This window comes from Anarrhichthys ocellatus, unplaced genomic scaffold (assembly GCF_004355925.1).
Source record: "Anarrhichthys ocellatus isolate YVR2014 unplaced genomic scaffold, GSC_Weel_1.0 scaffold16, whole genome shotgun sequence".
Lineage (NCBI taxonomy): Eukaryota > Metazoa > Chordata > Actinopteri > Perciformes > Anarhichadidae > Anarrhichthys > Anarrhichthys ocellatus.
This window is the reverse complement of record NW_022280046.1, coordinates 9,072,769-9,085,990: the sequence shown is the minus strand read 5'-3', so window position 1 is coordinate 9,085,990 and position 13,222 is coordinate 9,072,769. Positions and strand designations below refer to the sequence as shown.

At 43.7% G+C, this 13,222-nt stretch overlaps 2 protein-coding genes across 4 annotated transcripts in view; both read left to right on the top strand.

Moving 5' to 3' along the window:
* Positions 1-1,741: 1,741 nt before the first annotated feature.
* Positions 1,742-6,875, top strand: LOC116388245 (uncharacterized). Its single transcript, XM_031855926.1, has 7 exons — positions 1,742-1,834; positions 3,200-3,319; positions 3,413-3,781; positions 3,932-4,045; positions 5,033-5,587; positions 5,915-6,031; positions 6,268-6,875. Exons 1-7 carry the CDS (start codon positions 1,753-1,755, stop codon positions 6,873-6,875), a joined length of 1,965 nt encoding a protein of 654 aa, XP_031711786.1. The 5' UTR covers positions 1,742-1,752.
* Positions 6,876-12,536: 5,661 nt separating this feature from the next.
* Positions 12,537-13,222, top strand: part of shroom3 (shroom family member 3) — a 69,537-nt gene continuing 68,851 nt past the window's right edge. For all 3 annotated transcript variants that reach the window (XM_031855439.1, XM_031855438.1, XM_031855437.1), the window contains exon 1: positions 12,537-13,112. In XM_031855439.1, coding sequence (XP_031711299.1) covers positions 12,948-13,112 — 165 coding nt within the window. In that variant the 5' untranslated portion in view covers positions 12,537-12,947. The remainder of the gene's footprint in view (positions 13,113-13,222) is intronic.

Here is a 13,222-nt window from a genome sequence, read left to right as displayed (position 1 = left end):
ACATAGTTCTAGCATTTTGGTGAACCTAACCAAGTAGTTTTGTTGCCTAAACCTAAACATGACACCCAGGGGTGCTGACCAAACGTCTGTACCGAGTGGGGCACGAGAGCGCTTTGTATGGTACACACCACATTTGGAGGTACTATGACACAAAGTTGCTCTCTAAATGCACTTTAAATGTCACCATGTGTAGTTTGCACAATGTGTGCATCCTCCAGTATTGTGATCCCATAACCTACTGGTTGTATCACACATCACTCAGCTTTTCATGGTGTCCTGCTGCCATCTAGTGGCTCTCCAGAATGTAGGATTAGAGATGCCACTAAGATGGCAGCAGGACACCATGACGGCGTCTGACCCCGCTACACTTCCGGGTCAGCTGGTCATCTGTGTGCTGAGGATGTAATCAGGTCTTTTGTTGCACACGTGAGGTTTTCCCCCCCCGACAGCAGTGACGTTCCTGCGGATGAACTTATACTTGAAGCATCAGACGGAGATTTGTAGGAGAGCTTTAGAGAGGATTCAGGGAGAAACGCCGAAGAGTTGAGCAGAATATAACCGACACAGAGCGCGCACAGTTCTTTACTTTATTACCTTGAAATGTAAACGCACACGCGAATGATATTACACGGTTTGTATAGAAGTGAGATGTTGGGTCGGCTTGTTTTGTTGTGGTTGATGTGAGGGTCCTGCGGAGCTCAGTGGCGCTGAGGCAGTAGGGGTTGGGGGTTCAATTCCCCGGGGCAAACTAATAAGTTCCTTTCTTGTGTTTTTCATACCAGAGTATGTTTACATGCACACTAGTATGTGAGTCTTATTTTATCTTTGGTCGTATTTAAAACATGAGGATGAAGAAACAAAGAGAAACTGTTCGTTTTTTGTATTTTTTGAAAATGTAAGCACATCTGCTTTTTAATTGTTTCTCTAATCTAATCTGATTACCTCTATCATTAATTAAAGATGTCCATAATGACCATAAAGACAAAGTCTACACCAATGCTCTCTCACCAGTACAACTGTTTCTTTGACCAGTGTTTATTTCTTTGTAAACCGGGTTGAGTTTTCTGCAGGTATGATGTTTGTACGAGCAAATACTCCAACAAGTAATGTACTAATGTGTTAGTGTGCATGTGAACACTCGCAGTTATTTAACTGATGACTCCACCCCGCTTGGTTATTCCAGCCGCAGTGAGACTGACTCAACAGTGTAAATATTGTACATGGATTAAATGTTTGTACATGTGAAGACATGAAATGTACATGAGATTCACTGTAAATACACTTTGTCCGTTGTCTTGTCTGGAAGTGTACCAGCCAGGTGTTGGTTGTTGGAAATTAAAAGAGAACAACACTTGACATCTGCTTGACGAGTTTTTATTTAAAAAATCTAGCGGGTTGTTGTTCCCCGCATCCAGAAAAAAAAAGTTTATTACAAATGAATTTACGTTCAAGATTGAGTCTTGAAAATCACAACATATTAAGTTTATTCTTGAAACTATCAAAAGCTCAAGAACAGCTACTAAATATTTTCAAAATTTTAATTTACAAATGAAATTGAATTAAATTAAATCCTTCTGTATGTTGACATGCAGCTGAGGGTTCGAACACTACTCGACAGCGACCTCTACTGGGCAATGAAGGTTATTGCCTACGGTTAGTGCTCAGCGACGTCTGTCCAATCAGAGCCTGGAGTGTGGGTCATGTGACCTGGTACCGGCGGCATAGAAGGAGGATTGAACGGCAACAACAAATATGGAGGTGTCTCCGTTCAGCTTCACACCGGAGCGGTACTGGACGGAGGAGAAAGAGAGGGCGCTCATAGCGTTCTTCTCCAGTAAGTCAAACACTCTCAAATAGAAACTTGTCGTTCCATAAAAGTTGCCGTTTTTATCGGTGGGTTTTCGTAAACTGCAACAATTGGGGGCAACCGTTGCTCGACGAGACCGACGGAAACGAGCGACGCAGACAGATAACAGCAATGGCGACTAGCAACTGAAGTGTAGTTTGCGTGTTTTCTCCTACAGGAAGACGAAGAAAACGGAGTTTAGATTCCGTATTTAAAGTTTTGCTTTGTAGCTCTGAATATGAAAAGATAACATAGCAAAATATGTTGTGATTGCAATTATATTTAATGTTAAATGGAGCGGAAGGGGGGGGTCATTCTTTTTTTTTAATATTAACTGTGCTCTGACCCTAAAGTGAGATGTAAGTATGACAACTAATATTTTGAAATTACACTGCTTATGTTAGTGGATACATTTTAATGTTGTATACAATAGTTTTTCTGTTGCCTTGTTATGACTTCTGATGCTCTCACAGATTTTCCATTTTGGAAGATAATAAAAACTAATAAAAACATTCATACATCTGACTAAAGCCTGCTGTGGCTACCAGACAGAATACATTGGACTGTATTTGTATGTGTGTATATATAAACACTTCATACACACGTAGTATCAGTCACACTCTGCAACAATCTGCCACCTGAAAACATTGTGATGTGAGTGTCAGTTTCTTTTAGACATTTTTGAAATTGCATTTCATGTTTTAAGTAACTTAGAAAAGAAAAAGTGGGACAGAACTTCTGGTCCGAAAGTGGAGACCTTCAGTCAGAACTTTGAATTGTTAGAAATCGCTGCAGCGGCAGAACAACGTGAAGGAGTTTCTTCTACCGATATTGATTATCAGTCCCGATACCAAGTCCTGATCCGATACCATTGTTTGATTGATGAGATGTACGCCTCACTGTGTGGAAGTTGCTGAGATCATTATTTTATGTGTTACGGCAACATCAGGCTTGACTTAATTAAACATTGCTTTTTTAACTTTGTTAAACAAATGTCACAAATAAATATACAGATGTAAATTTACTGAATTGTTGTTTTATTATCAAAATAATAAAAGGCGCACCAGCGACTAATTAATTACAAGACCTTTTTAGTGCAGGAACAAATTTGTCCAAATTTAAACAAATAACAATTCAACGTTATAATGTATATAAACTTTTTAAACCATTGTCACCGATACCCGATCCATCTATTTGAGTCTGAATCAGCCCAATATCCGCTCCAGTATCGGTGCTTTTCCTAGTTTCTACGATAAACCAAAACAAAATGTATATACTGTATGTATGTATATATATATATATATACAATAATGTAGCGTTCGAGTATCTTTTTTTTTTTTTTCATTTTCCCAGTGCATGGCTGCCTGTGGAACCACAAGTCCGAGAGCTACAAGAACCGACAGCTGCGGTGGAAAACCCTGGAACGCCTGAGGTTCCTTCTGTCAGCTCACCCTCCTCCCGTTCCTCTCACAGGTAGGCCTGTTGTCAGATTCAGTCATTCTACCAAGCTGCACTTTGTCTAGGAGCTAGAAAACAAGCATCCGCTCCTCCGTTTTTTCTCTCCAGTGGAAGACATCAAGAACAAGTTCAAGAACCTCCGCACCACCTTTCAGCGCCAGTACAAAATGGTGAAGGCGAGCGAGGTGTGCCGGTCGGATGACGTGTTCGTGCCGCAGTGGAAGCACTACGAGCAGCTGATGTTCCTGCGCGGCTGCTGGGACCGGGACGGCGGCCCCGACGACCAGCCGCCCTCACCCTCGCCACCGCCCGCTCCACAGGAGGAGAGCCGGCCCGTCGTCTCCTCCCCGGGGCTGATCGTCCCCCTCCTCCCCGTCCTGTCCAGCTCCTCCCCGTCCTCCTGCGTCCCCTCCAACACGCCGGTGAAATGTTACTGGACTGAAGAGAGGGAGCGTGCACTGATAGCTTTCTACTCCGGTAAACAAAACAAAAAAACCTGGATCCAGATTCAGAGCGATCAGTTGTTACTGCTAAAGGGATTGAGATACAAGCTCTAATGAGGGTTTGGATTCCTGCAATGGCAGAGATTCATGGTTGACGGGTTGTCGTTGTGTGGTTGTGTCACAGAGCATAGCTGCCTCTGGAAGAAGAAGTCCGAAAACCACAACAACCGTCAGCTCAGACTGAGGCTGCTGGAGGCTCTGAGGAGCCAGCTGTCCGACCACTCGGTGTCTTTCTCAGGTACGTCTCACACGGTCCTGCTTGTTTTCATGGCTACAGCCCGACATATCATGTCCAAAGTACAACACCAGCACATTGAGCAATTCTAGGCAGATCGGGTTGTATCTTATGTTGGACCATGTTTCACATTTTATTATCATCCCTCAAACCATCCCTTGACCCTCAATCAGGGCCCAGTCCCCCAAAGTAAGATCCGGTGGGATAAAGGAATAATTTGGGATTATTCACCAAAGACTAACCAATCGAGGCAGCAGTAGACCAGCAACTACTGTGTTCTGCAATGTTAAATTACTTTTTTTGTCAATGGAGCCTTGTGTCTTTGACGGAGAATAAAGATGGATATAAGGGCTTCGGTTCCCCGTCTGACTGCAAAGTAAAGCTGTGAAAATATTATAAATATAGTGTACACTTGAATCGATATAGATTTTTAAAAGTTTTCTAAAATAGGATTTGCTGCTGCCCCCGTCTAAAGCAGTACATTGCTGTGCTCTATCTACTGTAGGCACTGCACTGACTATGGAGAAGCACCTCATACAACCACTTCCAAAAATCCAAACTATCCCTTTAACACTGCGTCGACATACCATTAGGTATAATGCTTAACATGTTAGCAAACTGCTGCCTACTTCCACCTCTAGCAGACACAGAGCAACGTTATCAGTCCATTGGAGTTTTCTTTCTGTCCACCTAATGAACCTAAGTCCAACACACTCTCCTTCTTTAGCTCTGGTTTGGTCTCCACCAAGTCCTGAGAAAAAATATCCGTCTCTTTAGCTGCTAAATGCTCCGCTTCAGTGAATGTGCTGTAAAACCAAAACTATGAGCTAAAAGAGGCTGAAAAGCAGAGTTTGTTCAGTGTTGATATAGGAAATATACTTAGCTAGCTTAGCTTAACTTAGTTGAATCTCGTAGAAGGAATAACCAACATTATACATTTGAGAAACCAGTAGTAGCGGGAGATGTGAATCCTTTGTTGCTGTTTTGCAGTTGAAGACATGAAGTGCAAGTTCAAGAACCTCCGAACAGTTTTCAACCGCGAATACAAGGCGGTGCAGGCCAGCAGGGTGTCTGACAAACTCCACGTGTCCAAATGGAAACACTACCAGCACCTGCTCTTCCTCTGCGAGTCCTGCGACGAAGACGACAGCCCGGACGACGTGCAGATAGTGACGCCCCGGGAAGACCTGGACCTGGAACGCGGAAACCAAACACCCTACTCGGCCCTGAGTGGCTTCTCCTCCGGCTCCGCCCAAATCAAGTTCAGCAACCCCTCCGCTCCCTCCGGCGACGCCAAAGCCAACGCCGCTGCCGCGTACCAAGTCTTCCTCCCAGCGTCTACGAATGACCTCAAACTAGCGAGCCAAACAGCTGCGGCCACGTTCGCCGCCTCTCCGTCCTCGCCACCGCCGGACACCAAACCTTGTACAAACCCCTCCCATCTAAATTTCTCCGGTTCGGTTCAGGCCGACAGCAGACTGAGCGCCGACTCCCGCTGCCACTGGAACGAGGCCAAAGTTCAGCAGCTCATATCGTTTTACTCTGGTTGGTGCCGTCATTTATTGTTGATCCTGTTAGATCTGTTTCACCTGTTAAGAAGGAACAGCTATAGAAGCCAACTGCTGAATAAATGCAATTTTAACAGCATCGTTTTCCTAAGTAACTTTTCTTACAAGTGTAAAAAACTATTTTTGCAGGTAGTTTAGAAAAAAAAATTTTAGTCAGTGTCATTTGTTTGTTGTTGCAATACTTATTGCGGCCACAAGAGGCTGTGTTGCACCACTACCTCGTGTTCTATATAGGACTAAAAGTATTCATGTTTTCTTCCAGGTGGGTTTTTTGGTTTAACTCAACATGATGTGCTTTTTCTAGAGCACAGCTGTCTGTGGAACCATAAGTCCGAGAGCTACAGGAACAGGCTGTTGAGACAGAGCCTGTTGGAGACGCTGAGCGGCGTCCTCTCTGACAATGAGTCGGCCCCATTCACAGGTAACAGCGATGGTTCTTTGTGTGATAGTTTTGCCAAAAGGGATAACTTTGACTGAAACACCAAGATACATATTTTACAAATGTGATGAAACGGTACCAGAGCAAATGAAAAACAAGAGTGGGAGCCACATTTGATTTGGTTGGTTTCAGGTTTGACGAAGTGATTCAAATTGTTGTTACGAAAGTGATTCCTCACACCATTTGGCTGACAGTCTCTGTAATTCTTCGTTCTTCAGTGGAAGACATAAAGACAAAGTTCAGGAACCTGCGAACCATCTTCCAGCGTGAACACAAGGCAGTGAGCTCGAACAAAACCTGCGGTTCGGAGGACTTTTACCTTCCGAAGTGGAAACACTACCGCGAGCTGATGTTCCTCTGCGACTCTTGCGACGAGGACGAGCGGCCCGTAGACCTCCACTTCCACGCAGCGCAGGAGCCCCGCCTCCTCCACCTGGACGGCCATGCCCTCGACGGCCGCTACCACGGCACCAACCAAACCGCCGCCCAACTGAACGTGGCATCGTCGCAGGGCCTGGAAACTCCTCCCTCGCCCACTCCCCCGGACTCCCAACACTCCTCCCCCTCATCCTCCCCCTCCACACAGTCCTCCCGCACCGATAGCAGAGTGTCGGGAGGACGCAAGCGGGCGGGCCGCCTCCTCCCGCCGCCCTCCGGCGAGGTGCTGGACATCATGAGGACGTTCTGTCAAAGCCAGGCGGCGGCGCCGCACGCAGGCTTCCTGAAGTACGTGGAGGAGTGTCTGAACGAGACGCCGCCGGACAAAGTGAAGAAGCTGAAGAAGAAGATCATTGAGACGATCCACAGCGTGTCGGAGGAGGTTTAGTGTTTCACGTTTGTCTCACGTCTGTCTCACGTCTATCTCACTGGGTGTTTGTGGTATTTTTTTGTACTCCTAAAGCTTCCTGAAGAGAACGTTGTGAGAAAGCCCCTCTACACTTGAGCCGGCGTGAGCTGTAGTTTACCTGTAGAGAGAGCAAAGACACCACACCTACCGAACCTTTCATTGGCGCTAGCCTTGGATTTTACTTCTCACAACTACACTCTAACGTTCGCTCGGTTTCAGCTTTTGACCTTCATTTCGTGCTTGACGAAAAGCAAGTTCCCCGCGCTGTAGAACACCACCTTAAGGGGCCAATCACACACAGACACAGGTCAGGGAGCAATGCCGTGTACATAATGATCTGTTGTGCACATGGCCCCGCTCCCTGTACCTTAACATTTCATGAAAAGAAAATGGATAATGAGCTCACTAGCTGTAGCCTACATGAAACTATCACAACACAAGATATGAACTCCCCCTTCCTTCTCACCCCGTAGCTCTCTCACAGCACAACAGCTAACCAGCTAGCTAGCCTTCCACATCTACTGGCATTAAAACAGGAAGTCAGTGGTAAAATAGTCAAATTTGTCTCTTGCTTGATTTGATTAGCTGCCCAGGCCAAGTGCGACATTGACGAGCAGTGCGACTCCTGGCGCAGAAAAGTTTCCAAAACCTTTAACTTTTTTGGAGTGACAATCATCAACACACATGACGAAGTTTTAGTTTACGACATGATGGGTTCAGCCTAAATGTTATTGTCTAAATTTATGGCTGAACATACGGTTTCACGTAACAATCTGTTCTTCTAGACGAGACTGATGAGAATAATATTGCACATCTGATACTCAAGATGAATATTAAATACTTTATCCCTTGATCATAGATTTAGAAAGATATTCTCCAACCTTAAAATTTTTATCAGACAGAGGGCATCACATTGATATCCTTTATGTCTCAGTGGACCTATGTGCCTTTAGACAACTGCATTTAATGTCTTCATTAATTGTATCGCTTGATCCTAAAACTTATTCGTTCCAGCAAATCATCTGAGCATTGGGTGAGTGATGATATGGCCTTACTAATGTATTAGTGTATCAATGAGCTCTGATAAACCTCCACACACTTGTGGTCTTAAAGGGGTCGTATGGAGTTTTCTAGCTCATTGACCCTGTTTACACTTGGTTTTAAAATGTGTTTGGGCCAATCGGATTACAAGTGGACGGCTCTAAATACAAGTGTAACCACTTGTCGAGGTTATCTGACCCCATACGTATGTTTTGAAGTGTAAGTGCTAATGTATTCTGATCCGTCCCCGACATAACAGAAAATACCTTTTTCCTCATTTCATCAACTTGGCTTCGTCCACAACGTCTGAAAATGTTAATATATTTCAAATTAAAATGTCATAATGCATCAAACATCTTGGGCAATTTGGGTTCGTCGGAACACAGCAAGGAATAGACCCGGTCTGTATACTTTTGATTTCTTCTTCTTCATTTAGCTAATTGCCGGCAGACTAGGCACAAAGTGTATTGTAGCGTTGGTGTATTACCAGCCTCTGCAGTTCAGTAGAATAGCGTCAAACCAATGGCAGCAATGTGTATCGCGTCACCCATGTGAAACAAATTAGAGACCCACTCATTGAAAAACTAGAGGTCAAAAAATCTCCACAGGGGACCTTTTAAGGGGCGCTTGGGGCACTGTGCCAATTACTGAAAATACGTCACACCAGTAGCCACATTCAGACATTTAGCTGATTGTAACAAAGCAAACATTTAGCAAGCTAGCATGTTACAGTTAAGCTAGCTGGAACATGCTAACAGAATACGCTAATGCAACTGCTGGCACGCTAACATCACTCATCCAAACATTTGTAAAATTCCCTCTACACATTTTTTCCCTAATTTAATGCTCAGACTTCACCAAGCAATCTAAATTACAGACATGAACAATTATCATTAGACTGACATTATGTACGTCGAGAATGACAAAATGCTAACATTTTGACGAGTTAGCATGCTACATTATACACTAGCTTGCCCAAGGTAACACCTTGAAGCAAATAAAAGCCTGTTAACATGCGTAACTTAGCATCTCCATCATGATAGAGCATCCTGTCATGAACAAAAGCGTTTGACTAGTGGACATTTTACCTGTTGGTGGAACTAGAAGAAAGTTCGGGATCACCAAAGGCATGGCTGCACCTCACCTGCGTCGTTTCCTTGCGTGTCTCTATACATCCCCGGTGGGAGGGAGGCAAGGAAACTACACAGGTGAGGAAAAAAAGATAATAGATGGACATATATTTTTAAAGCACTACAGTATTTAAAAATGTGTTGTGAATAACTGTCACAAATCTTCCTCCAGAGAAAAAGAAATTGCAGAAGACCCATAAAGCTAAAAAACAATTTCAGCTTCATTACCTGTACTCAAAGTTTATTTTGTTATGTTTTTATTTCTGGAGGACAGATGTTTTCATATTTAGGGCTGCATTGACATTAAAATGTCAAGAATTCAGTCATAAATTAATGTGTTTTCTGTAGTGGTAAAATACACAAAATAAGGTCAAACCGACGTCTGAGCTGTTTTATTTATTTATCAGTTATGGGGGAAGATGTGAAACTGTTATATTTGTTTATATTTTTCTTTGATCGGTAAATTGTCGAGGTTTATTACTATTATCCCACTATCGGCTGCTTGTACAGCTGTAAGAAATATTTAAAGAGTTTAGGCCTTCAAGTAGTTGTCTTTAAAAACAATCTATGCATGTAAAGACTTTTAAATGTTTAAAAATATGTTCTTGTTCAATGATTAGGTGTTGGTTAAATCAAAATCTTTGAAGCAATAACAGTTCTTTTTTTAGCTGTGATTGAGTGTTTGTTTAACCCTGTTTTTTTGCACATTCATATAAGAATGATTTCCTTTGTTTGGTTGCACATGTTTGCCTAAATCTGACTCAGTGCCTTATCGGAATAACAGTACATGTATGTATGCATGTGCAGAAATGTTTCCCCTCAACTTTGGACTTTATACGTATGTCATTATTAAATGTGTAATATATACGGATCAGCTGATGGTGTGTGTTGTTTTTTTCCTTGAAAACATGTATTGATAATCATATTTGTTTCAATGAGATCATCTTCAAAATTCTCCACTACTCTCACCAATATTAAAGGGTCATGAAAGTATTATTTTTCAAATCAATATTTAAAAAGTAAGTAAAGTGCAGCTGAAAACTACAGTTGGAAAGTGTAAATAAAGTGTAAAACTATTGTGGAATATCATGGAAGTAAAAGGAGAGTGAGAACCTTGGTCATCTATCCCCACCTAGCCTTTTGATTTAATATAGTGTGCCCTCTGTAGTGCAATGAAAAGTGGAACGCTCACCTCTAGACGGCGATCTCGGATAACAACTACATACTCTTTGGTTACAGGTTAGGGTAGAAGATACTCAAAAATGACCACAAAGAAACATGAGAAGACTGCAAAGAGTCAAAAGGACTACAAAGAGAACAAAACAGCTGCAAAGAGACACAAAGCAACTTTAAAGAGACTGATAACGACCACAAAGAAACACAAAATAACTACAAAGAGGCCAAAACATCAACAAATAGACACATAGCAACTTCAAAGAAACACAAAATGACCTCAAAGTAATACAAAATGACTACAGAGACCAAAACAACTACAAAAAGACAAAAAAAGCAACTACAAAGATACTGATGGTGACCAGAAAGAAACACAAAATGACTAAGACTACTACAAAACTGATCCCTCTCAATCATCACATAACCCACAGGAGGTTTGTGGCGGTGTCTTTACCTGCAGAGACCGTGCCCTTCCTTTCTCTTTACTTTTAATTTTGCGATGTTCGGGACAAGTCTGGACACCAGCATAAAGCCTTTGTCCCCATCTGGGGGCCCCCAGCCAATAAGCAGGTCCCGCAGCCCGTTCTCTTTCCCAGGTCAAACCAGACCCCCACATTTGCAGTTTTGTAGGAAGCTTGACCACAGTGACGCGGTGACCAACGTCACCGCGTCAGAATATTAAAACTTCTTGAGTTCCGTTTTCAGATGTCACATCACAACTGAAACTTACCTGAACTTACTTTTTGTGAAGCTCGATGGTACAAGCGTTCCAACTGTTGAAACAAACCATGTAGTGCTGCTACCTGTCAAAAGATTATTGAGAGACCACGAAAAGACAAATTAATTATAGTGAAGCGATAATTCTTCATCAAATCCTTATCTGCTGAGCTGTTATCCTGAAACACAGTGCTTGCATAGGTCTAGTTTTGTACCGAACTGAACGCAACAGTTCAGAGTAGCGACCGACCGGATGTACCGTCATGTCGCGGTGGTGATGCGATCACTTAGGTTTGGAGAAAAAAATGAACGAACTACAGTAGCTACGCAGTCAGTGAGTACGGATCTTTGAACCGAAGTGAGCGGTATGATTAAAATCAGTAAAGGGATTTGTAACAGCCACCTCTACTGTATTGCCCTGACACTAAAGGCCCCAACACGCTTCAAAGCACTTGACGGATCTTCTAAAAAACATTTCAAACAACCATTCCAACATTGGGAAGTCATTCATTCCAGACTGAAATATCTCAACGACGGCATTTTGTACGTTCATGGTTCCCAGATGATGAATCACAATGAGTTCGGCGATCTTCTGACTTTTCCCTTCAAGCACCGCCGCGAGGCGGACGTTTGTGGGTTGAAGTGAAACATCTCAACAACTGTTGGATGGATTGCCCTGAAATGTTTGTGCTCATGTTCCTGCCTTCCCTTAGCCTGAACTGCATTCATTTTGGTGATCCTCTGAATTTTTCATTGGGTCAAACTTGGTTTGTGACCAAATGCCTGGTGATGACATTCCCCTTCAGCCTCACACAACTCTTATCATGCCAACTAAGGTCGCGATCATGGCAGACTTTACACCTGCTTGGCGTAAACACGTTAGCATTGTCTGAACATGCTATGGCATCGCTAGCATTCAGAACAGCTAAGACTTTGGCTGGATGACACTTCGTACGAACCGGACCGTTCGGAGCGTACTGGGGGCCTCGGGTTCATGCTGACTCTGGTCGTCGGTTAATTGTGCGACCGTGTTAAAGTGATTTGATTCAGCGGACGGTTCAATGTGGCTCTCCACAGTAATCTGGTTCCAGTATGAATGGTCACGGTGTCAGACCTGCTGCTGAAGAGTTCAGATCTGCTGTGAAGGATTGGATTACAACTAATCAGCACACAAACACACACACACACACACACACACACACACACACACACAGGAAACACTTTCAGTCCTTTTTCACAGTTCTTCTCTTTTTTATTTTTTATTCTCCCCTTTCTATATGTTTCTCCCATGTTTTCTTCATTTCTTCCTTATACCCTCCCTTCCCTCCTTTCTTCATTCATCTCTTCTTTACTACCTCTCTCCTACCTCCTTCATTTTTCTTCATTTATTTCTCACTTCTTTCTTAATCCTTCCTTGCCTACCTCTCCTCCTCTCTTGACCCCCCTTCTCTCCCCCTCTCTGTCTCCCTCTACCTCACTCCACCCCTCTGTCTCGCTCTCTCTCTCTCTCTTTTCTTTTCGCTCAGTGAGTCGCAGTAAATCCTATTGTGATGCTAAACTGATTTTCAGAAGACAGATAGAGAGAGAGAGAGAGAGAGACACACACACACACACAGCGAGAGAGACAGAGAGGAGGTTTGGATTTCTGTTTGAGCAGATCTGATCTGATCTGACCTTCGTTCATCTTGAAGTTTGTAACACTTTCTCCTGTCAGTAAACTTTTTAAACTCCGCTCCCTCCAGACTCCAGCGGGTAGTTTCGGGGTGTTGTTGGAGTCTATTTTGCCGGAGAATCCGCCGCTTTTTGCGCTTCAGGAATGCACTTTGCAGGAAACTCAGCTCGCTGCTCCGGACACCTCCTTCTTTCACTTTTTCCTTATCGGGGAGTTATAAATGAATGAAGGAAATGCGCTCGTGAAGGAGGGATCGTTTTCTGCAGTCCGGTCCCCGACTCTTCAGTCCGCCGGGCTGAGGACAGAGGAGATCCGGGCATGGAGAACGGCGTCCGGGTGGGTCTCCGGCAGCCGGCGGGCGGAGGAGAAGGAGGCGGTGGCGGAGGCTGGGTGCTTGTGGAGGCCCGGCTACAGGGAGGAGCGCCGTGGGGCTTCACCCTGCAGGGCGGCCTGGAGCATGGAGAGCCGCTCATCATCTCCAAGGTACGAGACTGTTCCTCGTTATGTCATGTGTGTTACACATGTCATGGTCACCTCTGACACAGGGTCTGTATATATATATATATATATATATATATATATATATATATATA